General features: G+C 47.5%; 1 protein-coding gene across 1 annotated transcript; it reads right to left on the bottom strand.

Moving 5' to 3' along the window:
* Positions 1-127: 127 nt before the first annotated feature.
* On the bottom strand, positions 128-26,053 carry TMEM278 (transmembrane protein 278). The gene is made up of 2 exons (XM_081923919.1): positions 24,933-26,053; positions 128-591 (listed from the first exon to the last, which is right to left on the bottom strand). The coding sequence occupies exons 1-2, from the start codon at positions 25,200-25,202 to the stop codon at positions 322-324; spliced, it is 540 nt and encodes a 179-aa protein (XP_081780045.1). The 5' UTR covers positions 25,203-26,053; the 3' UTR covers positions 128-321.
* Positions 26,054-26,694: the final 641 nt, after the last annotated feature.

Genomic DNA, 26,694 nt, shown 5'->3' with positions numbered 1-26,694 from the left:
TAAAATTTGCATTTGTTGCTCCGCCCATTTGTTGCTCCGCCCACCCCAGAAGGTTGCCCGGCAGAAGATGTAGCCCTCTGACTGAAAATGTCCCCCACACTCACGCCCTAAGATGAACCATAAGATGCTCCATCTCACGGAAAGTTCCAGAATCAATGGGAGGCCCAGCGCCCCCTGGTGGAAGGAGAAGAAGCCATGGAAGTTTCCTCTAGATGGGTTTAGCCGTTGCCTGCTTCTTCATGGCGCCCTTATGGGGAAAATGAGATTTGGAGGACCAGAGAGAGGGGTGTGCTGGCAGGCAGACCAAGGAGCGAGAAGCACTTAAACCCAGGCTTTGACTTGGCTGCTCCACTCCTTGGCGCAGCCGCACAGCCCCCCGTCTTCGTACCACCGCCACTTCACGCCCTTGTACGTGGCCCGGGCCCAAGGCTGGAAGCACAGGAAGAGGCGGAGACGCCTGACCAGGCCGCAGTAGATGGCCATAGCCACCACGATGAGCGGAGACATGATGACGAAGCCGAGGATGATCAGGGCGGAGGAGCTGTTGTCGTCCAAGATGGTCTTGCAGTAGGAGGCTGTGGAGTGGAGCACCTGCAAGGGGGTGGAGAGAGAGCGAGTCAGAAGATGTGGGAAGGGGAAAGAGTCGGGACCAGGGCATTGTTACCCAGGCTGCCTATCATTGGATCATAGAGTTGGAAGTGTTATCAGAATTCTAAGGTCTCAAATATAAATTAAACGTTCATAAATGTACGAGGCAAACACATATGTAAGTATATAAACCACGTGTCTGTAATAGTAAAGGTAAAGGTAAAGGTACCCCTGCCCGTACGGGCCAGTCGTGTCCGACTCTAGGGTTGTGTGCTCATCTCACTCTAGAGGCCGTGAGCCAGTGCTGTCCGCAGACACTTCCGGGTCACATGGCCAGCGTGACGAAGCTGCATCTAGCGAGCCAGCGCAGCACACGGAATGCAGTTTACCTTCCCGCTGGTAAGCGGTCCCGGGGGTGCTTTCGAACTACTAGGTTGGCAGGCGCTGGGACCGAACGACGGGAGCGCACCCCGCCGTGGGGATTCGAACCGCCGACCATGCGATCGGCAAGTCCTAGGCGCTGAGGTTTTACCCACAGCGCCACCCACATTCCTGTCTGTAATAGTACAGGAGAGCAATACTGAAGCCATTTTGACTCTCCCAGTGACCTCAAATATTCATCTGCGATAAGGGAGGCAAATGGGGAAAGCCTTCCCATTGTCTTTTTGCTTGCAAATCCTGTCTTAAGGGCGTATTTGTGTATGAATAGGGTGAGCCTATAACCTGGATTCAGGGACTAAACTATTAACCATCACAAAAGAATGGCCAGACTGCCCAGGTAATGCAATCAGTGACCATTATCAGGTATCCTGGCAGACAGGATTTCTGCTGTAGACCGCCTCCTTCTGTGATGTATGGATGATGTTGGGGTGGTCTTGGGCTACAGGGCGGGGAATTTCAAAGGTCTATATAAGGGCTTGCACACCATTGCTCTGGGTTCTCTCCTCCCTCCTGCATGTGGTGAGTGGGGACCCTGTTGCAACAGTTCCTTGAATAAAGATCAGGCTTACTAGCCGCTTTGCTTCTCAATGTGCTCTGGTTGGCCTCTGTTTTCTCCTACCAATAGGGAACCCACTTAAGGACTCTACACGGGCTCTTGGAAACCCCACAAGGGAAAAGGAGCAGGGTGTTTTTCTTATAACAGAAGGGATCCTTAGGGTCATCTAGTCCAACCCCCAGCAACGCAGGAATATGTGACCTGGATTGAACCCGCAACCTTGCACTCTCTAACCACCTTCGCTGTACTTTCTCTTTGGTGCCTGCTGGAAACATTCCTGTTTAGACAAGCCTTCCCAGATGCTTATAAAGTTAAGCTAATTTCATCTGTTTTAGTATTTTAACTTTTGAAGTGCGGCTGTGACTTTTATTGATTTTACTGTTTTGTTTTTTTGTAGAGGTTTGTTCGTTGGTTGGTTTTTTGCAATCAAGCAGTGCATAAATTACACAAAACGAATAAGTAAATCATTACCACAACAAATAATGTGTGCTCCACGTCTACAACTTGCTGTTGGCTACATTCATACCATACATTTAAAGTGGGGAAGGGTAGCACTTCCAACAGCCATGGCTGTTCTGGGTTTGTTGCTTAAGACCTGAGAGGACCAGGGTTCAAATCCAGTTTGGCGTAAAAGTTAGAGTGACAGACCTGGGAAAGACCAGGGTTCGAATCCCCACTCAGCCATGAAATTCACCGGGTCACCTTGGGCCATCTCTTAGCCCAACCTACCTCACAGGGTTGTTGTGAGAATGAAATGAGGAGGAGGAGAAGCACATACACCATCTTAAGCTTGGAAGAAAAATGCCGTCTATAAATAAACAAACAAACAAATCCCCACTCAGCCATGAGGAAATAGGGAGGAGGATAACTATAAGTTCCTACCAGGAGATGCCATGCAAAGCAGACACTCTGCCCCTGAACAGATAATAGTCTAATAGCCACCACTGTGCTCACCGAAAATTAATTTTCAGCCGTTCACCATTTGCAAAGCATTCATTTCACTCAGTTCTCCCCACCCTGATGTCAAAAAGGTGATGTAATTTGTATCTGACGCCCTCTCTAGGTTACGGTATTTCTTGCACCATAACACTCACTTTTTTCCTCCTAGAAAGTAAGGGGAAATGTCAGTGCCTGCTATGGAGCGAATGCCTACGGATGGCGGGGGGGATCTGCTGCAGTCGTGAGCAGAGGATCCATGGTTCCCCTTCCTTCCCTCCTCATTGGCTCGCTTTGAAACAGCAAAGCGGGAGAAGAGCCGCTGAGTGGGGAGGAGAGAGGGACAGGGAGCCTGCTTGCTTTAAAGGAGGGGAGAGGAGCCGCTTACACAAGTGTAAGCGGCTCCTGTCCGGTTGGTTCCTTTAAAGCAAGCAGGCTCTCTGTCCCTCTCTCCTCCCCACTCAGCTTGCTAAATAGCATTATTAGCAGCATCCTTCTCCACCCACCCCATGCGTGCTCCTTGTCCCTTGAGTGCTTTTCCTTCCCTCCCCACTTAAAACGTGGTTACAAAGCACGGATCCACGTGGATCCTCAGGATTTTTGCACTGGGTCACTCCAAATTCACCATCAGATCACATAGCATGTCCATGGCTACATCTTGCACCAAAAAAATCACGTACCCACTGTTGCCTGGGGTCACAGTGGTGCAAAAACATGGTTACAAAGCATGGATCCACATGGATCCTCAGGATTTTTGCACTGGGCTACTCCAAACTCACTGTCCGATCACATGTCTGTGGCCACAGCATGAACCACAAAAATCATACATCCACTGTTTTGTTTAGAATAATTTTTTCCTTGTTTTCCTCCTCTAAAAACTATAATAATAATAATAATAATAATAATAATAATAATAATAATAATAATAATAATAATAATAATAATTTATTATTTATACCCCGCCCATCTGGCTGGGCGTCTCCAGCCACTCTGGGCGGCTTCCATAAAAACCAAAAATACAGTAAAATATCACACGTTAAAAACTTCCCTGAACAGGGCTGCCTTAAGATGTCTTCTGAATGTCAGGTAGTTGTTTATCGCTTTGACATCTGCTGGAAGGGCGTTCCACAGGGTGGGTGCCACTACCGAGAAGGCCCTCTGCCTGGATTCCCTGTAGCTTCACTTCTCGCAATGAGGGAACCGCCAGAAGGCCCTCGGCGCTGGACCTCAGCGTCCAGGCAGAACGATGGGGGTGGAGACGCTCCTTCAGGTATACTGGACCGAGGCCGTTTAGGGCTTTAAAAACTATGTGCGTGTTATGGTCTGGTGTGTGTTATAGAGCGAAAAATACGGTAATTAATACTGGACAGATACTGTTAGAGCCAGAGGGGAGGAAAAGAAATGGAGTTTGATGTTGGAGGGGATAGATGAGACTCAATGGATGAGCAATGATGAGGGGCAACCTGAGCTGAATGACGCTCCTCCTTCCCTCTGTGCCAAACCCATCCCTCACTTTTGCCAATGAAAAGGCAGCTTCAAGAGGCAGCGTTTATACTCGGCCAAGCAGGAAATTAGAAATGAAACAAGCTTGTAACAAACCACTGCTCCAGCTCAAAACTGATGCTCTACATACTGTGGAACTAAGGGTGTTTCTGAATATTATTTGCTGGGGACTCCAAGCGTGCTTGTGGTCTTCCCATTGAGGCATCTGGTTGGCCACAGTGACCCCAGGATGCTGGACTCGATGGGCCTTTGAACCAGCAAGAATTTCTGAGGTTCCTATGGTCCTAGCAAACTCATGAGACTACCTTTGGCCATGGCCGATCATCAGTCTGTTTAGCTGGGAACTGGCAACGGCTCTCCAAGGATTCAAGCAAGGGATATTCCCAGCCGTACTGAAGAACCAGTGTGATGTCATGGTTAGCGTGAACTTGGGAGTCATGGGTTCATCCCACCCCAACCAGGAATCTTGCTGGGTGGCAGAGAGAGGTCCACAATCAGAAACCAGAGAGGCGAGAGACCAAGAGGCAGAGATGAATCAGGCTGGTGAAGACGCCAGGGCGGTTCCCCCTCCTGCTGTGACCAGTTCCCCTCCCACACCCCGGTTTGAAGAGGTATGAAGAGGGCAGAGGAGAGACAGGAGTCTCAGATTGCTTGGGAAGGTACCTGGGAGAGGAGGGAATTTAGGCAGCTGTCTTCAGCCTTCATAACTGTCTCCTTGAGGCAAGACCTAAGGATAAGAGTTGTTGTGCTCATTAGGCTTGGCTCCCCTAAGCAGCCTTGGTTTTTTTTCAATAAAGAGTTAACCTTATTTACACCATGTGATTTATTGCTGGCTGGCTCTCTGACAATGTCCCAATGAGGAACCACCTCTGGAAAAGGTGCAAATCAGGCCCCGTGAGGAGCATGGCCTGGGCAGGGAGGCTCAAGGGCCAGACGGAGGGCCACATTTGACCTCACCCCCAGACCTGAGGTTCACCACCCCTGCCTCAATGCTCCAGGATCCTACCACTAGCCCGCCATCATGGCGTCAAGTTTCTCAGCATGACAAACATTCCTCGTTCAAAAAGAAAACCGGGAGGGGGAAATAAGTGAGCTTCTATGAGCCATTGCTCCTTGGGCTCCTCCATCGGCTTCAATCTCATAAAGGGAAATGAAATGACAAAATGAAACTGCCTACAGATTGAGTTCCCATGTGGCTGCTCTGCCTCTTCTTCCCCTGTTGTATATTCAATCTCCAGCCTGCCAGCCTGCCCTGATAAATTGCCGAGAGAAGCTAGCAGTCATCAGATTAAAGGTTTAATTATCCATTATGTCTGCCCAGCCTGGTGGCAGCTCCTCAAGTTCTTACCCAGGGAACAGGCCAGCGGGAGATGCAGGTGACAGCTCTCACCTGGATGGCTTCCCAGTTCTGCTCAAGGGGACTTGGGGGTTTCTCAAAAGGGTTTGAAAAATGTCCAGCAATGGCATTAAAGTCTCTGTGTAATAGAACACCTGCATTGCATGCCGAAGGTCTCAGGTGCAGTCCCAAGCATCTCCAGGTAGGGCTGGGGAATCTTCTTTCTTCCTTCTTCTTCTATCACTCGTAGCCAAGTAAGATTGTCTTCCATAAACACAGTTTTAACAATGAGTCCATAAGTGACTGTGGAGGCCAATTCTGGATCCACACGTCCTTCCACAGTTTCCGGGCAGGAGTTGATCACGGTGTGGATTTGCCAAGTGTGCCTTCCTCTTAGCACATTTCTCCCTTGCGTCCTAAGTTCAAGTGTCTTCAAATCCCATAGCACCTTTGGTAAAGGCTGTTCTCCAACTGGAGCGCTCACAGGCCAGTGTTTCCCAGTTGTCAGTGTTTATACTACATTTTTTCAGATTTGCCTTGAGAGAGTCTTTGAACCTCTTTTGTTGACCACCAACATTACACTTTCCATTTTTAAGTTTGGAATAGAGTAGTTGCTTGGGAAGACGACCATCAGGCACCCGCACAACATGACCAGTCCAACAAAGTCGATGTTGAAGAATCATTGCTTTGACACTGGTGATCTTTGCTTCTTCCAGCACACTGATATTAGTTCACCTGTCTTCCCAAGTGATGTGTAAAATTTTTGGGAGATGCCGTTAATGGAATCTTTCAAGGAGTTGGAGATGGAGTTTATATGTGGTCCATGAAACCCTGGACAGCTGCAGACAGTGTAGTAGGCAATACTGAGTCTGCAAACAGCTGCCCCCCCTCAAAAGTAAAGTGCGGATATCTAACTGTTGGACATGCAATAGGGATAATGCTTCTTTAAAATCTATGTTTTTTCATTGTCCTATATTGACAGATTTTTGGCAGGAGGTAACTGAAACCATCAACAGCACTGTACGGAACAACCTTACATTTACAGAGCAAAATATCCTCTTGAATTATATACCCAGCACATGCAACCTTATAAAAGGACAATACGAATGGGCTCTTTGTGGCCATACCAAAAAAAAAAGACTGATACTGATAAACTGACAAAATAAAAATGCGGCTCCCTTCTCCGATTGAAGACTTATACAAACTCGCAACATATGAACAACTTGCATATAAAACGCACACTTGCCATGGACAAATTTAATGATATTTGGAATCCATTCTTACAAATACTGTTAATAGGTTGAGATCTGGTGAAGTACAGTAACAACCTTGTAAAATATACAGTTTTGGGGGTTTTCCCTCCCCCCCCCCAGTGTTTTCATTTCTGAATGGGTTCTGTTTCTCTTTTTCTCTTTTTTGTTTGTGTCTCACCATGTCTGGTGCACATATGGTTATGTACTTTTTGAACATTCAATAAAGATATTTTATTTTTTTTAAAGGAGAGTGCAGGGGGTATGTTGAGTGTTGGAGCAACATAAACGTTCTCTGCTGTGCTTTTACCTGCTGTAAAACTATCCAAGCCTCCAGTTTCGAGTTTGATTTTCCAAGTAACAGTTTGAGTTTCCAAGAGGGAAAGTCAGGATACCCCCGCAAGGTCAGGGCAGTGAGGAGGACACAGCAGCGAGAATGAGTTGGGTGTATTTAACCTGGAGAAGAGATGGCTGAGAGGTGATATGATCGCCGTCTGCAAATTATCTGAAGAGCTGTCACGTGGAAGATGGAGCAAGATTGGTCTGCTGCTCTGGAGGGTGGGACCCCAACCAACAGATTCAAATGACAAGAAAGGAGATTCTGATTAAACATTAGAAAGAACTTTCTGGTGGCAAGAGCCGTTGGATAGTGGAATGGTCTAGGTCAGAAAGTGGGGGACTCTCCTTCATTGGAGGTTTTTAAACAGAGGCTGGATCGCCACCTGTCAGGGATTGTTTAGATGTTATTCCTGTATTGCAAGGGGTTGGACTAAATCAGACATCCCCAAACTGTGGCCCTCCATATGTTTTGGCCTACAACTCCCATGATTCCTAGCTAACACAAGGATGGGCAAACTAAGGCCCGGGGGCCAGATCCGGCCCAATCGCCTTCTAAATCCAGCCTGTGGACAGCGTGTTTTTACATGAGTAGAATGTGTCCGTATAGTTAAAGCTATGGTTTTCCCAGTAGTGATGTATGGAAGTGAGAGCTGGACCATCAAGAAGGCTGATTGCCGAAGAATTGATGCTTTTGAATTATGGTGCTGGAGGAGACTCTTGAGAGTCCCATGGACCGCAAGAAGATCAAACCGATCCATTCTGAAGGAAATCAGGCCTGAGTGCTCATTGGAAAGACAGATCCTGAAGCTGAGGCTCCAATACTTTGGCCACCTCATGAGAAGAGAAGACTCCCTGGAAAAGACCCTGATGTTGGGAAAGATGGAGGGCACAAGGAGAAGGGGACAACAGAGGACGAGATGGTTGGGTAGTGTTCTCAAAGCTACCAGCATGAGTTTGACCAAACTGCGGGAGGCAGTGGAAGACAGGAGTGCCTGGCGTGCTCTGGTCCATGGGGTCACAAAGAGTCGGACACGACTAAACAACAACAAGAATGTGCCCTTTTATTTAAAATGCATCTCTGGGATATTTGTGGGGCGTAGGAATTCGTTCCTTTTCCCCCCTTCAAAATATAGTCTGGCCCCTCACACGGTCTGGACCGGCCCCCTGCTGAAAAAGTTTGCTGACCCCTGAGCTAACAGGACCAGTGGTCAGGGATGATGGGAATTGTAGTCCAAAACATCTGGAGGGCCAAAGGTTGGGAATGCCTGGACTAAATGACCATTGGGTTCCCTTCCAACCCTAAAATTCTATTATTCTGCCACCACTAGGGAGAATGGAGAATCTCAACAGAAACAGAGAGCCAGTGTGGTATAATAGAGTGCTGGAACAAGACTTGGGAGACCAGGGTTCGAATCCTCATCAATGAAGCTCACTGGGTGACTTTGGGCCAGTCACAGTCTCTCAGCCTGACCTACCTTGCAAGGCTGTATGAAGAAAAAACAGGCCAGGGGCGGGAGCTATGCGCACGACCTTGAACTCCCTGGGGAAAAATATGGGCTGTAAATCCAATAAGTAAATAAACATCTGATTTTCACTTCTTCGTTCCATGCCTGCACCAGAAATCAATCCAGCAAATACAATGGGTGACCACTGTTATTGTTCGTTCCAGTATGCAAATAGTACATAATTGATTGCACTCCCCCTCGCTACCCATTCGCACTGTGTTTCCTTTGCAATGAGATGAATGGGGTGGAATAATGTAAACGCTACATAATTAACCACATGGCTTTGCTGCAGCCAGCAATGAAGTGAACAGCCGACTTTTTTGGCAGAAGGCGGATTGCAGCGGAATGGAAACGCTGCTCCGTGTCACGAATGGAAAAGGATGCCTTCCTCCAACTACCACCACTCTATGTGCTGCCTTCTGCTGCTTGCTAAGTGAAAGGTTTGATGCCCTGCCCATCAGAGCCTGTCCGCCTTTTGTCTTGCCTGCTCTCTTTTTCCGTGGCCAGCGTGCCTTCGCTTCGCCTTCGGCTGCAAATCACGCAGAGCAAAGAAACAGATGCCGGCTTTATGAGCGGCGCTTTATGACTCAGCCTGAAATTAAAACCGTCTGAGTCCAAACGCGGCTGCTTGCTGCTCCTGCTGCTGTTTCGTTTGTCACCCAAGAGGCCGGCGAGAAATGGAAATTCTTGTCTTGTCCCAAAACAAATGAAAAAGGGCCGCAATATTTGTCCTCCTTTACTACCGCAGGAGAGGTTGCCGAATGGGCTCGCGCTGATTTGAAAGGCGTCCGCAGCGCCAGGATATTGGATGTTGCAGGGCAGGGGGGAGATTCTGGAAAGGGCAGCTGAAAAGGATCAAGGGGTTGGAGCAACCCCGTGGTGCGGAAAGGTTGCAGCGTTTGTGCCTTTTCAGCTTAGAGAGAAGGAAATGAAAAGGACTTAATGGAGCCATTTCTCAAACTTCCTCCCTTTTTTGGAGCCCCTGCCCATAGGAACACAAGCAGAGCTTGCTGGATCAGGCCAATGACCCATGTAATCCAGTATCCTGTTCTCACAGTGTCCAACCAGAAGCCTGTGAGAAACCCAAAAGCAAAACATGAGCATTACATCCCTCTCCCTTTCTGCTGTTTCCAGCAGCTGCTATTCAGAAGCATTTCTGCCTCCAACCGTGGAGGCGCTAATAATAATCATAATCATAATCATAATGGGCATTGTTGTCTTGGAAGATGTTAGACACTGGAGAGACCTGTCAGGAGTAAGCATGGACCAATGGTACCAAATAGTATGGGAAACAGCCCTACTAGAAAAAATAACTAATAATAATAATAATAATAATAATAATAATAATAATAATAATAATGTGGTACCTCAGGTTACATACTCTTCGGGTTACATATGCTTCAGGTTACAGACTCTGCTAACCCAGAAATATTACCTCGGGTTAAGAACTTTGCTTCAGGGTGAGAACAGAAATCGTGCTCTGGCGGTGCAGTGGTAGCAGGAGGCCCCATTAGCTAAAGTGGTACCTCAGGTTAAGAACACTTTCAGGTTAAGAACAGACCTCCAGAACAAATTAAGTTCTTAACCCGAGGTACCACTGTAATAATATATTATTTATACCCCGCCCATCTGGCCGGGGTTCCCCAGCCACTCTGGGCAGCTTCCAACAGAATATTAAAATACAATAACCTATTAAACATTAAAAGCTTCCCTAAACAGGGCCGCCTTTAGATGGTCTTCTAAAAGCCTGGTAGTTGTTTTTCTCTTTGACATCTGGTGGGAGGGCGTTCCACAGGGCGGGTGCCACTACCGAGAAGGCCCTCTGCCTGGTTCCCTGTAACTTGGCTTCTCGCAGCGAGGGAAGGTGGAGGGTGAAGACGCAGTATACCTTCAGGTATACTGGATCAAGGCCGTTTAGGACTTTAAAGGTCAGCACCAACACTTTGAATTGTGCTCGGAAACGTCAGAGCCCGTCAGAGTTGACAACACTAGCTTGATGGACCACGAGTCCATCAAGGCAGCTTTCAATGTTCTCTTACTGATGCCGCGACGTCTAATGAGAACTATTTTCCACTGTGTGTTTGAGAAACGGACGTCGAGGCCATTCATCGTGGCAAGAGGTTTCGTCAACAGCTATGATGAGCTGCCCTTGCTAGAAAGGAGAAAGGATGAAAGCCATCAGCCAAAAGGGAGCCCTTTTCAAAAAGCCAAGCAGTAATGACTGCTTTTCACCTTGTTAGCTGCACCAGGCAGGATCAAAGAACACAAAGCCAAACTGAAATGCGAAAGGGCAAGCTAGCATCCTTAAGAGTGGACAGCCATGACCCGCTTCAGAAGAACTCCCCTTGAGACTCTGAATTCTGCATCAAAGCTAGACTTGATTGATAGGTAGGAGCAGCAGGGCAAGCTACTCGAACGTCTGCCCCCAGCTGGTGAGAAGGGGCAGCGCTTCAGCGACACTTTACTAATGATGCAAATTCATAACCAGTGGCAGATGTGGCCCAAATGCCTATTTCACATCCTGTTTCCTCGTGTTTCCGCTGCTTCTTTCCTCAGCTAACCTGCATCAACAGTTTCTTGGTGGCTCCGGTCAATTCCTCTGTTACTTGTTGATTTTATTCAGGGGCGCCAACTGCAATAAAATATGGAGGGGGGCACATAATCGATCACAAGACGTGATTCTGGCCTCCTCAGATATTTTATTGGGTGGGATAAGAGTGTTGCAGCACTGGGAGATTGCAAAAACTGACCCCAAAGAGCAGCAGCGCACAGCTGGATTTTCCCTGACTTCTCCTGAGGAGACTTCTCTTGAGAAAATGTCTCAGCAGCTAAACCCCTGCACAAACTGTGAGCTTTTCTGGAAATCCGGAGGGAGTGGGAGGGTTGGGGGCATGACTTGGTTAGATAGGTTGCTGGGGGGTAGGAGGAAACATATAAGACCCTGATAAGAGCTATATCTAGTCCAGCAATGTGTTCTCACAGTGAGCAAGCAGATTAATTAATTTGTTTGCTTGCTTACTGCATTTATATCCCACCTTTTCCCCCAAGGAGTTCAAGGTGGGGTACATGCTTTCCCCCACCCTCCTTATTTAATCCCATAATAACCCTGTGAGGTAGGTTAGGCTGAGAGGCTTGCATCAGGTCATCCAGTGAGCTTCCTGGCTGAGTGGGGATTTGAACCCTGTTCTCACAAGTCCCGGTCTGGCATTCTAACCGCTGTGCCACCTTGGCTCTCATTGGCTCTCAGTGGAAATTTCCATTTGCATACCAGACTGGTTTCCACACTATGCTTACAAATGCCTTCTCTGTTCTCTGTCCTGGAAACAAGAGGCATTGTGGGGGTTTAAAGGCATATTCCAGTCAGGCCAAAACACTCAAGGAGGGTATGAAACAGAGCCAGTGAGGGGTGAGGCCGGGGGACAGTTCTGAGGTCAAGGCAGACAGTTCCAAAAGTGCGATAGCGTATAACATGGGTAGGCAAACTAAGGCCCGGGGACCGGATCCAGCCCAATCGTCTTCTCAATCCAGCCCGCAGACAGTCCAGGAATCAGTGTGTTTTTACACGAGTAGAATGTGCCCTTTTATTTAAAATGCATCTCTGGGTTATTTGTGGGGCATAGGAATTCGTTCATTTTTTTTTCTTTTCAAAATACAGTCCAGCCCCCCCCCCCCCACACACACACACAAGGTCTGAGGGACAGTGGACCGGGCCCTAGCTGAAAAAGTTTGCTGACCCCTGGCTACCCCAATAACATCTTGAGCGCAAGCCACCCCAAAGGCACACGGGCGTGCTTTGAGCAGCTGCTGGGAGTCACAGGACTCTGTTTACATTCCAGAGACCTTCCAGTCTCACGGGAAAGGAGACGGGATGTGACGTTGGTGGTTTCCTGTTTCCTTTGTTTCTTTGTTCAGTTGCTCTCTGCTCTCACATATTTCTTTGCTCTCTGCGTAGCTAGAAAATAAAGCATAGCAATGTAGCTCATACTAACTCATCCTTCCGTGTGCTGTTTTGATGCTCTGCTGGGACGACGTGCTTGAGGCCTTATCAAAGGATCAGGTCATCAATTAATCGTCGGGAGGCGATTGCGAAGATGATCCTTATCAGCTCGGTGAAACGGAGATTCCGACAGTAGAATTATAGAATTCTAGGTTTGGAGGGGAAGTTTTTAATGTGTGATATTTTAATGTATTTTTAATCTTTGTTGGAAGCCGCCCAGAGTGACTGGGGAAACCCAGCCAGATGGGTGGGGTACAAACAATAAATTATTATTATTATTATTTTTAATAATTATTATTATTATCTTGAGCATCATCTAGTCCAACCCCGCTGCAATGCAGGAGTCTCAGCTAAAGCATCCATGACAGATGGCCATCCAACTTCTGCTGCTTGTATCCATGCCAGAAGATGCAAATGGTGCAGGGTGTAGGGGCCACACTGGTCCCAGGAGCAGGCTACTTGTGGCATGTTACTTCTCTGCTGGGCATCACTTTGGGCAGTTCAAAGTTCTTGTGTTAATCCCAAAGCCTGGAACAACTTGGGCCCAAGCAGTGCCTCAACGACCACCTGATTCCTTATTCTCCACCTTGGTCATTGAGATCCTCTGGCTCCCCACACTCTCAAGGTTCAGTCGGCCTTTACTGGTGTAGAAAGCGTTGCCCTGTGGAACTCCCTGCCAGTTGAAGCTGGGCAAGAATGATCCTTGCCTTACCTTTTCGCTTCTCTCGGAAAACTGTGTTACTCAGGCAGGACTTTGAAATGTGACTTCCGCTTTTCCGCCAACCAGCTTTTAATTTATTTTTTAAAAAATGATCTTCCTGTAATTTTGCACGTTCTATGCTGTCTCGCTGTATTTTTCCTGAACAGCGTGGTCTATAAATATCTAAATAATGAACTGAAATGAAAAGGGTCTGGAAAGGCGGCCAGAACAAAAAAAAGGACAGATGAGGAGAGAAGGCGGCCTTGCAGGCATCGTGACTGATTCCTTTTCAAGGCTGCCTTCTTTAGCCATTAGTCCAGCGAAAGGATCTGCTCATCAGGCAGAGCCTAATGCAGGGAGAGAGGAAAGCTTTCTCCTTCTTCGCCACCCTCTGCTTTGAAAATGGCCCAGAAAAAAAGAAAAGCCCGAAAGCACATAGAGAGAATATTATTTAGTGGACAAAAGCAAAGGTTTGGATAACCCTTTTTGAGCAGGATGGTCTGTTAGAGAGAGAACCAGGCAGGCTTTGAGAGCAGAGCTGCTAAATGGAGAGGGGGCTTTGGTTGACATTCCCCCCCCCTTGCTAAAGTGGTCAGTGGCTTTTTTTAAATAAAAAGGAGAAGGGACACTCAGCAACAGGCAAACCAAAAGAAAAGAAACCAGCAGTTCCCAAACATTTGGAGGCCACTGACCCCTTGGCTCCATAAACCCATCTCCAGCCAATGCCCCCTACCCAATAAAAAGGGATTATTCAGAATAATAATCTGACGACCCACTAAGGACCCACTAAGGAGCGAGGAGACTGTTCGGAGATATCGATCTTCCCTTGACAAGGGACAAGGAAGAGGGAGCAAAGGGGGAAACTGTGATTTGGAGCTTGGGGGAGGCAAATCCAGAAATCAGGACCAAACAATAGATCTAAAGGACACAGCAGAGCTAGGAAGACTACCCAGCCCAAACAGATGGCCTTTAATGGTCCTTTGCATGGCGATTTCCTGCCTCCCCCAGTAGAAATAAAGACACAGGACACCATGAATAAGGTTAATGGGCTAAAATTGGCCACAACGTTATTGGTTACAGGTAAGAGCGGTATTGGCTTAGGTATTGGTCCTATCCACTGTCCGGCTTCAGTCTGATTGCTTGAAGACCTGGAAGGGTTAACACTAGCAGGGGGAGCCCTGCTGATGCACATCAACTAAATACTCCCCCGGGGTCACCGCTCGGGGGCGCGCTTTAGGCCCTGGCCTCCATAGGCTTCAGACGAGGCCACGCCCCCGGAATCCTTTAATGGACTACCCTTCAATATTTGGGGGAAGTGATGGCGCTCCTCCCCCAAGACATCTAAATAACAATTTGTTGTTGTTGTTTAGTTGTTTAGTCATGTCCAATTCTTTGTGACCCCCTGGACCAGAGCACGCCAGGCACTCCTGTCTTCCACTGCCTCCCGCAGTTTGGTCAAACTCATGCTGGTAGCTTCGAGAACACTGTCCAGCCATCTCGTCCTCTGTCGTCCCCTTCTCCTTATGCCCTCCATCTTTCCCAACATCAGGGTCTTTTCCAGGGAGTCTTCTCTTCCCATGAGGTGGCCAAAGTACTGGAGCCTCAGCTTCAGGATCTGTCCTTCCAGTGAGCACTCAGGGCTGATTTCAGTATCCAAAAACCAGGACCAAACAGTAGATCTAGCAGTGTTTCCCAATTTTGGGTCTCCAGCTGTTTTTGGACTACAATTCCCATCATCACTGGCTACTGTTCCTGCTAACTAGGGATGCTGGGAGTTGTAGTCCAACAACAGCTGGAGACCCAAGGTTGGGAAACACTGATCTAAAGGACACAGTAGAGCTAGGAAGACTACCCAGTCCAAACACATGGCCTTTAATGGTCCTTTCCGAGGTGCAATCCCTGTCTGAAACCCTGCACAGTTTCCATCAGTCCGTGCAGACAATACTGAGGTACACAGTATTGTATAAGGCAGCTTCCTATTTCCCCCAAACATCATGCCATCTCTTCTCCAGCAAGTTGCTCCAGCCCCGCTGAACATTTCTCCACACCTTTGTAGCTGCTTAACAATAGGCTTTCGGGATGTGCTGAGATGGTGGATAGGGAGATCTCCTGCATGACAGGTAATTAGGACCTATAAAATCTTGGAGAGCTTCCTCGTTCCTTGGAACGCTGACAGTAAACAACCCCAATGAGGTAGGCGGTCTTGCTCCTCTGTGGCTGAGAAAATGTCAGCGCTACCAAATATCCAGAAGGAGGAAGCTAAAAAAATAAAATAAGGGGGGGAGTGAGGGACACACAGACTGTACAGATTGAAACAGCATTGAGCTATTCCCTTACTCTTTTGAGGGAAGAGAGAGGGAGCTGTGTTAAGAAGAGCTAATTGTGTTTTGAGGGAGGCATGGCGTCCTGTTGTTCTTTCCACCCACTTTTCCTGCAGGTCAAAGAGGCGCAGCAGGTTCTTAAAGCGGCTGGAATACCTGACAAACCTGTTTAGCCAAAGGCAAAAGTATGAAAGTTCTGTAGGGAAGGGGAAAGGGAAATTAAACTTGCCATCATCAACGTATCTCTCTTTCTCTCTCGAGACATAAAACACGGGTAGGCAAACTAAGGCCCGGGGCCAGATCCGGCCCAATCGCCTTCTCAATCCAGCCCATGGACGGTCCGGGAATCAGTGTGTTTTTACATGAGTAGAATGTGTGCTTTTATTTAAAATGCATCTCTGGGTTATTTGTGGGAATAAGAATTTGTTCTTATTTGTGGGAATAAGAATTTGTTCTTTCCCCCCCCCAAAAAAAATATAGGACGGCCCCCCACAAGGTCTGAAGGACAGTGGACCGGCCCCCTGCTGAAAAAGTTTGCTGACCCCTGCATAAATAGATTAGGTAGGTAGGTAGGTAGGTAGGTGGAAAGCTAGATAGATAGCAGACCCTCCAAATGTCCCTATTTTCCAGGGATGTCCCTGATTTAGAGAAGACGTCCCAGTTTCTGATCTGATGCCAGAATGTCCCGCTTTTCCTTAGGACGTCTCCATTTTCATTGGAGAAATGTTGGAGGGTATGGAGTTATCTGATCCCCGAGCCTTCTGAAGGCAATCCTGTATAGGGATTTATGTTCTTATCTACGTTGCAAGCTGCCCAGAGTGGCTGAGGCAACCCAGTAAGATGTGTGGGGCACTCAGGGGTACTCAGTACTGGCACCTCCTCCCCAAAAAGGTTAAAAGTGTGGCACTTACTCTAACAACGCCTTGGTGAGTACTGGCACCTTTTTCTTCTTAAAAAAGCAAAGCACCGATGATGGGCTGCTGCCATTAAACTAGATTTTAATTGCTGGTTCTAAATGTGTTCTATGTATTTTATTCATTCTTTCTCACTAGTTTGCTCCTATTAGTTTGTATTGTTGTTTTTCAAGGTTGTAAGCTGCCTTAAAGCCCACATTGGGAGACAGGTGCGCGCTCTCTCTCTCTCTCTCTCTCTCTCTCTCTCTCTCTCTCTCGTTATCTACACACACACACACACACACACACACACACCCCAGGGCCGGATTTAGGTTTGATGAGGCCCTAAGCTACTGAAGGTAATGGGGCCCTTTATATGTCCAGCTGTCCTTCGTCAACAACAAATTGTCACTGGTTTTTGGTGTTGAATATATCCTATACGGTAATTTATGAACCTAATAGGTATCTAAAGCCATTTGCCACTGTTGCTGTATGTAGGTTTTATTTTTTTATTTTTATCTTATATTTTGGAAATGTACATCCAGGTTTTTTCCCTTTAATTTTTTTTGGAGGGCCCAAGTGAGTGGGGCCCTAAGATATAGCTTGTTTAGCTTATACATAAATTCAGCACAGACACACACACACACACAGGGCCCCCAAGCCTCTCTGTTTGGCACTCAGGACTCTTCCACATCACACATCGCACGGCTCAGTGGTAAAGTATTTGCTTCCCATGTGGCAGGACTCAGTTCCATCCCAGGAACTCCAGACAGGCATGGGAATGTTCCCTGCTTGGAATCCTGAACATGCCAGTCAGCATGGACGCTACTGAGCTAGATACCATACCCTCCAACATTTCTCCAATGAAAATGGGGATGTCCTATATATGGCGCTGTGGTTTAAACCACAGGACCTAGGACTTGCCGATCAGAAGGTTGGCGGTTCGAATCCCCATGACGGGGTGAGCTCCCGTTCCTCGGTCCCTGCTCCTGCCAACCTAGCAGTTCGAAAGAACGTCAAAGTGCAAGTAGATAAATAGGTACCGCTCCGGCGGGAAGGTAAATGGCGTTTCCATGCGCTGCTCTGGTTCGCCAGAAGCAGCTTAGTCATGCTGGCCACATGACCCGGAAGCTGTACGCCGGCTCCCTCGGCCAATAAAGCGAGATGAGCGCTGCAACCCCAGAGTCAGTCACGACTGGACCTAATGGTCAGGGGTCCCTTTAAATTTACCTATTATTATTATTATTATTATTATTATTATTATTATTATTATTCCCTGCCTATCTGACTGAATTTCCACAGCCATTCTGGGTGGCTTCCAAAATATATAAAAACCTAATGAAACTAATGAAGGGCTGCCTTCAGATGTCTCCTAAAGGTTGTATAGTTACTTATCTCCATAGCTGCCAACTTTTCCCTTTTCTTGTGAAGAATCCTATTCAGAACAAAGGACTTTCCCTTTAAAAAAGGGAAACTTTGACAGCTATGCTTATCTCCTTGGCTTGATGGAAATAGGGACGCCCTAAGGAAAAGTGGGACATTCCGGGATCAAATCAGAAACCGGGATGGCTTCTGTAAATCCTGGACTGTCCCTGGAAAATAGGAACATGGAGGGTCTGAGATACTGCAGTATATGACAGCTTCCTATGTTCCTATATCTTCAGGGAAGGTCCGTAGCTCAGTGACAGAGCATCTGCTTTGAATGTAGAAGGTTGCAGGTTCAATCCCCGGCCTCTCCAGGTATGGCTGGGAGTGTCCCATATTTGAAGATGCCAATACTGAGCTAGATAGACCAACTCAGAATAAGGCAGATTCTCATGTTCCAATGGAACTGAATCAGGGAAATAGAGATCTCCCTTTGCAAACCTCATGTAGAATCAGAAATGGCTGGTTTGGTTTTGGTAAGGAAATTTCCACTCACGTGGAAAACAAGCAACGCATGCAGCCCCTTCTCCGCAGGGACTGATTGCCGCAAAACCCATCTCATTTGTTCATTTTATTAGCCAGCGACTCTCTTGGATGCCCAATTGAGCAAGCTGCCTCCTCAATGATGGCAAAGCCATCTCAAGCAAACAACCACAACCGTCTCCCAGGCAAGGGCTAGATCATCATCAGCAGCAATCAATGCGCAATTAATCTCCCGATCAACAAATTGTAGGAGAGCCTACTTTTTGAGCTGTACGGGGCCACACAAATGGCTTTGCCTTATACCCCCCCCCCCTTGATCACAGAGTTTGATCACGAAACAAGACCACACACAGAGGCTGTTTGAACGCCTTCGTTCGAGCACTTTATTTACGGTAAGTTAGTGCCTCGAAGCTGCTTCAGCGCAGACGCTCTTAAATCAGTTCAAGAGTAACCGAAAAGATAAAAGGAGAAAGGAAGCCTTTAATCATTGAAGAGCTGAGGGCAGCTCCAGAGGCTCGAGGATTTGTGGGTGGGTGAGAGGCTGGAAGAGGACCCCAGTTTTGCCAGCACAGTCACGCTGCAAAGGGCACCTGAAGGAGGAGAAAGCTGGAACAGAGACCTCCCAGAGCCAGTGAAGGGTGTGGCTAATAATAATAATAATAAGAAGTTTTTTGTACCCAGTCCATCTGACTGGGAGTCAGGCTTCAGGGAATCAGCTCTCTCCCCGCCCCCTTTGGCAGTAGATAAGCAGAACAAAGAGGAAGGAGTCTTCTTACCAGTTAGAAACTTTAATGATCAAAGTGAGAGAACAAAGAATCCATTCCTTGGAATGAAGGTGCTCCCAATTAAGGGTTACACCCACTTCCTCCCTAGTCACCCACATCACTACCACGTCTCGTAACCTGATCTCGCAACCACTGTGCTTTCTAGGCTGCCACCTTCTCTGCCCTTCTTGACCTTGGGCTGAGCAGATGAATACTTTCCAGAGACAGTGAATCTGTTAACCCTCTCTCTCCCAGTTCTCCTCCTCCTAGCTGTTCCCCGTCCAGTACTTCCCAGCTTCTGCCTTCTGAACTATGTCCCTCTGCAAACCGCTGTTCCAAATCTATACTGTCCTCCTGCTCCTGGGAAGATTCAGGATCCTGATCAGGAGCGGGGGGAGAGGGAGTCACACACCCCATTCCTCCTCAGTGCAGCTCTCCTCAGCACGGTCCCTGACACTGGGTTGCTCCAGCCACCCTGGGTGGCTTCCAACAGCATATACACAAACACAACAGAGCATCACACATTAAAAGCTTCCCAATACAGGGCTGCCTTCAGATTTCTATGGAAGGTCTTATAACATTTATTGCTTTGACATCAGATGGGAGGGTGTTCCAAAGCTTGGGGGCCACTGCCGAGAAGGCCCTCTGCCTGGTTCCCTGCAACCTCCCTTCTCGCAGTGAGGGAACCGCCAAACGGCCTAGAGAGAAGGGAGGGGCCTGGGGGAGAATCCCAGGGGCCAGAGAGAGAGAAATAAATTGGAGGGCCACATTTGTAGAGGAGCCTGATGTTCCCCCGCTACTATTGTCCAAGTGGTGGCGAATCTGAGAACTATCAAAACTTGAGTCGGCAAGCGCAAGCTCCTCAGCAGCCCCAAGGCAGAATGATGAAGGGAGAAACGAAGCCAAATATTCTCAGCTCTCCCCTTAACGGAAGAATCAGAGAGCAGTGCATCCATGCACAGCCCATGTGCGGAATACCTAATGAGAACGAAATTAGTTTGTCAATTTGAATAAATTGCAGGTTGTCCAGTGGAGGCTGGGAAGGAAGCCCGCACAGCGCTCTGGGATCCGCGGCTGTAGGGTGGATTCTGTTTCTACGGTTGCTGCCGGTGGTCAGATACCCCCCCCACACACACACAAACACACACACTCTTCCTCCTTTCTCTGTTTAATTGAATAGACGAATTGCAGAGGCCGCGTCTAGCAGGGAGCAGCCTTAATTAAAATGAAATTAAAGAGATTTCAGCCTGCGTGAAGGCAAGCGCAGACAAAAGCAGGAGAGCTGTTGGCAAAAGCGGGGAGGGAATCGAGGGTGGCGAGGAAATGGAGAGAAATATTGTGACAATAAAATAAAAAACTGCGGTGAGTAATCAGTGCTGGGAAGGATCCTCTGTCAGCCGAGACGTTGCTGTATTTATCCAGATTGTCACAGAGGTTTGGTAATTACTGCAAAGCTATTTTCGTGGGCTTTTTTTTTTTTTAAGAATGCATAATAATTTGCTTTCCTCCCCACATCTCCTGGCTCCAACTTTCACGCTTGCTTTTCTTAAGTCTGCAGCAGGAGTAGGGACACTTTGGCTCTCGGGATGTTGTTGAACTACAACTCTCATCTGACCCAGCAAGCATGATGTTGGGAGTTGATGGCTATGCACTTGCTTCACGGTTGGAGGCAGTAACGCTTCTGAATTCCAGTTGCTGGAAACTGCAGGAGGGGAGAGTTGCCGTTGTGCTCAGGGCCTGTTTGTGGGCTTCCCAGAGGCATCTGCTTGGCCACTGCAAGAAGAGTGTGCTGAACTCAATGGGCCTTTGGCCTGATCTACACTTGAAGGAGCGTCTCGACTCCCATCATTCTTCCTGGACCCTGAGGTCCAGCTCCGAGGGCCTTCTGGTGGTTCCCTCACTGTGAGAAGCCAAGTTACAGGGAATCTGGCAGAGGGCCTTCTCGGTAGTGGCTCCCACCCTATGGAATGCCCTCCCTTCAGATGTCAAGGAAATAAACAACTTTCTGACTTTTAGAAGACATCTGAAGGCAGCCCTGTTTAGGGAAGTTTTGAATGTTTGATGTTTTATCGTGTTTTTTATATTCTGTTGGGAGCTGCCCAGAGTGGCTGGGGAAACCCAGCCAGATGGGCAGGGTATAAATAACTTCTTCCTCTTCTTCTTCTTCTTCTTCTAGCTCTTCTCATGTTAAAGGATTTTGGAGAGTATTCAAGGATAAACGCCGTACCCCAACACATGCATCCTAGACCATGACATGATAGAAGTTTATAAGATTATGCATGGCATGGAGAACATAGATCGAGGAAAGCTTTTCTCCCTAGAACTCATAGACTCCCTAGAACGTTAGATTTCAGGGCAAACGGAAGAAAGGACTTTGTCACGTAGTGCATAGTTAAGCTATGGAATTCGCTTCCCCCAGGAAGCAGTGGAGGGCCACCAACCTGGATGGGCAACTTTAAAGCTATTATCAGTGGCTACTGGCCATTTTGGCTATTCTCTGCCTGCTCAGTTGGAGGCTTCTGAATACTAGATGCTGGAAAGCTCAGGAGTGGAGAGGACCCTTGTGTTTGGGTCCTGCTGAAGGGTTTCTCATCAGGACATCTGTTTGGCTACTGTGAGAACACGATGCTGGATTAGATGGCCCATTGACCTGATTCAACAGGCTCTTTTTGTGTCCATTAATTTTTCCAACTCTACTCTTCGTTTGATACAGCCCAGTGGGGATTTACTTCCAAATCAACATGCATAGGACGGCACTGATTTGGTGTGTTTACTAATGCTTTCCTGGGCCCTGATGATTTCAGTGGCATTATTTGGCAGTAAAATGGGAATCATGCTCAGCATAAGGACGGACCAATCTATCCATTTCCGTTTCTCATTTTCCCAGCCTTAAATTAGTTCATCAGATTTTTGCATCAGTTTGCAATTAATAAAACAAGTCCTTGTGAAAGTTCACCTGTGTTTAGTGGCTCTAAAATGAGAACGGAGCCAAATTTTTGTGCGTGAGTGCACACACCCTTCTTCCTGGCCAAGTTTCAGCTTCTCACACCCCATCTAAGCCAGAGCTTTAGTCCAGCCAGGTTTCTGCAACCTAATGAACTGCTAGAACAGAAGAGTGTGAAGCCACAGAGTGAGAAATGTCAAAGCCACATCCTGAGAAAGGTACTGGCAAATTGGCGCTGTCCATTGCTAGGTGGTGCTGAAAATTTGGAGTGGCGTTGGCTTTTTTCCAGAGCTCTGACCATGAAAGCTACTTCATAAGCCCATTGGCTTCCAATGGAGACTGGCCCCTTAGTATGGCTAACTGATCCACCAACCTCAGTCTGTCCTTGGCCAGCCCCCATTTGCTCGCCTTCTTACTTGCATCCAGACCAAGAGGGTGCTGTTTGACCTCCTTAGTTTCAATGTTGCCTTGAGCAGATGAAGAACTAGAATGAGTTGCCTCTGCATATTCGTGGCTCTGACTCAGCCAATCACTGGCTCTGGCTCCACCCACTGTTTGGGCTCCCTGCACTCTGCCCTGCCAGCCCACAATGGGCCCCAGCCAATGTTTTCTATATTATTTATTATTATCGTTATTTATTAAATTCATATACGGGCCTTCATCCAAAAATCACAAGGTGGTTTAAAACATAAACATACAAAATGACACATATAATGATGCGTTAACACAATGAAATTAGACACACTGGAAACCAAGCCATATGAGGCAGGGTTGAAGGAGTTAGTTATGTTTAGCCTGGAGAGGAGAAGACTGAGAGGTGATATGATAGCCATCTTCAAGTATCTAAAGTGCTGCCGTGTGGAGCAAGCTTGTTTTCTACTGCTCCAGAGGGTAGGAACCAAACCAATGGATTTCAAGTAACAGGAAAGGAGATTCCAACTAAATATTAGAAGGAACTTTCTGAAAGCAAGAGCTGTCTTCCGAGCTATCCCATCCCAGTGGAATGGGATAACTTGGAAGGTGAGGGACTCTCCTTCTTTGAAGGGACATTTTAAAGCAGAGGTTGGATGACCGCATTCCCTTCTAGAAGATTTCCAAGGGCCGCATGGCAGTGGTGGGCAGGGCCAGGGACAAAAGTGGGCAGAGGCACAAATATAACTTTTATCTTTGCCATTTCTGCACACACTAACACACCCCTTTCTAGCCTCCATCCAGACAAGCAGAAGGCTTTATCAAGGTCCAGCCTGGCAGGGCTGCTAGGGTGTGTAGCTTGGGGAGTGTTCCAAGGGCCAGCTGGAGAGGACTGGAGGGCCACACTTGACCCCCCCCCCAGGCCTGAAGTTCCCCATTCCTGTTTTAAGAAGCACTGCCTCCGAGCATGTTGTAGGCAAAGGAAGAGCCCAATGCCATTAATGCTGCTTTCTCCATGATCGGTATGCCTCTATGATGCCTCCCGTTACCCAGCATGTTCTTCCTAAACTAAAACAGCGTCATGCTAAACTGAAAGCACAAAAAAATGTTTTACAGAAGATATTTTTTTTATACAAGACCCACCATAACCTGCCAATACAAGGAAAATGAAACCACCACCACCATCATCATCATTATACTGCCCTATACCTTGGGGTCTCACAGAATAAATTCAAGATATAAAACCACAAAATACCTAATAAAAATAAAAACAGCAACTCAATACCGCCCCCCCCCAAAAAACCACATTTTAAAAGGGCATAGGATGTAAATAGGATTAACCAAAGGCCTGGTTAAAGAGGAACATTTTTGCCTGGTGCCTAAAGGTGTATAATGAAGGCGCCAGGCGAACTTCCCTGGGGAGAGCATTCCACAGATGGGGAGCCATTGCAGAAAAGGCCCTGTTCTCGTGTTGCCACCCTCTGGACCTCTCAAGGAGGAGGCACATGAAGGAGGACCTCAGAAGACGATCTCATGGTCTGGGTAGGTTCATACAGAAAGAGGTGGTCCTTTCCCCCACCATTATGTTAATGGAATACAGCTTCCATCAGTTCTAACCACTATAGCCATGATGGGATTTGTAGTCCACAAACCTCTGGTGGGGCCAAGTTGCTGCCACTTTGGGGAGTAAGGTATGTGGCCTCCCACTATCTCTGGAGCCTCTTTGTTTGAATGCAAAGACTCATCCTGGGAACACGTGAAAGAATAACACAGTCTATGGGGCATCTGGGAGTGCAGAGGTGACATCTTTCATCATTTAGTAATCACATCCTGCCCACTTCATCCATCCTTTTATAAATGTATAGGTAAAGTTAATGCAGGAAAATACCACCCTAGGAAAAAATGCTTTGAGAACTCTATGATCTTATCAGCCATTCTAAGAACAGTTGGCCAGGGGTGGGAAATCTGTGCCTCTCAGATTACAGCTCCCATCAGCCCCAAACGGCAGAGCCCATGGTATGGGATGATGGGAGTTGTAGTCCAGCTATAAAAGTAAAGGTAAAGGACCCCTGGACGGTTAAGTCCAGTCAAAGGCGACTATGGGGTTGCAGTGCTCATCTTGCTTTCAGGCCGAAGGAACCAGCATTTGTCCACAGACAGCTTTCCAGGTTATGTGGCCAGCATGACTAAACCGGTTCTGGTGCAACAGAACACCGTGACGGAAACCAGAGTGCTTGCAAATGCCACTTACCTTCCCGCCACAGCAGTACCTATTTATCTACTTGCACTGGCATACTTTCAAACTACTAGGTTGGCAGCAGCTGGGACAGAGCAACAGGAGTTCACCCCGTTGCAGGGATTCGAACTGCTGACCTTCCGATCGGCAGACCCAAAAGGCTCAGTGGTTTAGACCACAGTGCCACATGCATCCCTAGTCCAGCTATATGGGGCAGGGGAGCACCATGTTGCCTAACCCCCTGATGCAAGGTAAGGGATTGGGCTTCCTAACCAGAAGCATCTGCAAGTCGCATGTCACTTACCCGGGAATGGCACTGGAACCCAAAGTAGACCACCACAATGGTGGGCAGGAGCACGATGGCAAAGATGGCGGCCATCAAGAGGAAGTTCAAGAGGAAGGCCAAAGAGTTCATTGATGCCACCAGGCATGTCCAGGCCCAACAGCCACAGGTGCTACGGCGCTCCATGGGCAGCAGTTGATCATCCATGTTGTAAGGCGGAAGTCCCTTGATCATCCGCGATGTGTCAGACAGGCTGTCCATGTCATAGTCATCCATCTCCTGATCAGACATTTTTGAAGGGATCAAACAGGGCTTCCAGCCACCGAAAAATCTCTCTTTTAAAAAAAAACTCCCCCTGCTCTTGTCTGCCCTGGAACGCCTTCGGAACAGAGAAAGTTGTTGCTAATGTAGGCTTCTCAAAAGTATCTGTGTAGGCTTCTTTGCAGGATCTGGCTGACTTCTGCTGGATTTGATGGGCTTTGATCCAGCAGTGCTGCACTTCTACACAATAGGCCAACACCAAGCATTAAATGGAATGGGGTGAAGAAGACCTACCAAGAGTCCTGGTTGACGTTTCCAATGTCTGGTTGTCCCCCAACCTCCTTCCCACAGAAGTTGATCTTCGCCCTGGGCTTTGTCCAGATCTTCTGTTCCAGCAGAGATGCTCTAGCTGGAAGTTTGGGGAGAGAAGCCACACACTTGAACGTGGGTTGTTGCAGGCATGCTTTCCTCTGGGATGTCTCGTTCTACAGGAGTCCCTGCCCTGTTCTGGGACAACCCATGATGCTCAAATCACCTTCCGCACAGCCTCTTGAGAAGGAGCGATCTAGCAGTCACCTTTGCGAGAATCAATCTTTGGACTTTGAATCATTCCTCCTCCTCTCTCTCTCTCCTGCAGTTTTGGAAGGCAGAATTTCTCTCTGCCAAAGTTTTTTCTTTCTTTCCAAAATCCCCCAGAAACATCAGCAGACCAGATTCTTTGCTTTGTTCAAGGATCCCAGCGATGCACAGCAGTGAGCGCAGAAGGACAGATCCTGAGTTTAATGGGAGGGTGCTGCATCTCCCTGGCTTTTAGTCTACATCAGATGCTTCCTCGCTGTTAGCCGGCTCCGATCGCTGTGCAGTGCTTCAGGGTTTGCAGGCAGTTTCATTGACTCTCTCGCTCTCCCCCGACATTAGCCAATCATTGGCAAGAGCTGCTCCTCAACCCCCCCTCCCCTCCCCTATCAGCACCACTTACTAAACACAGTGCCATCAAACCAGGCCATTATGAACTCAAGCATACATATTGCAGAAAGAAAATAAATAGACCAGCATTTCATTTTCATTTCACTTTTAATTTGCACGCTTCCTTTCCATGTTGCTGTACACAAGGCAGCGTGCGGGCCGTTGAAGCCGCAAAATATACAAAGGTCACACGTCTGATAACAATCCAATCCAAAGCAAATAAGTCACATGACTTAAAAATAAACGCACATCAAATAAAGCAACATTCAACAATTCATTTCAAATATAATATTGCGCAAGAACATTAACTCTCAAAATACCAGCAAATAAGAAACAGAAATTCACCCTCAACGATTACAACAATTACTAGACTGTAATCAATGAAAACAACAACAAAATCACAAGACCTAAAAGAGCACAGCACATAAAAGATCATGTAAAAAAATTGAGCTGAGCAACCAAGTCACACAGCTTATAAAATTACAACATGCGCTTGCATAACTGGTCAGTTATGTTTGCCTTAACACCAGCTTGCCTTAACAGTAAGAATAATCCA

This window comes from Podarcis melisellensis (assembly GCF_964234715.1).
Source record: "Podarcis melisellensis genome assembly, chromosome: 8".
In the NCBI taxonomy this organism is placed as follows: Eukaryota; Metazoa; Chordata; class Lepidosauria; order Squamata; family Lacertidae; genus Podarcis; species Podarcis melisellensis.
The sequence above is the reverse complement of the archived record's forward strand: the minus strand, read 5'-3'. Positions and strand labels throughout refer to the sequence as shown.

What these genes read in the sequence shown, in the direction of transcription:
- TMEM278 (XM_081923919.1), bottom strand. Translation starts at nt 25,202, where the DNA reads ATGTCTGATCAGGAGATGGATGACTATGACATGGACAGCCTGTCTGAC. An exon ending in GGTTCCAGTGCCATTCCCGG is followed by an intron (nt 592 to 24,932) that starts GTAAGTGACATG and finishes ACCCCCTTGCAG; the next exon opens with GTGCTCCACTCCACAGCCTC.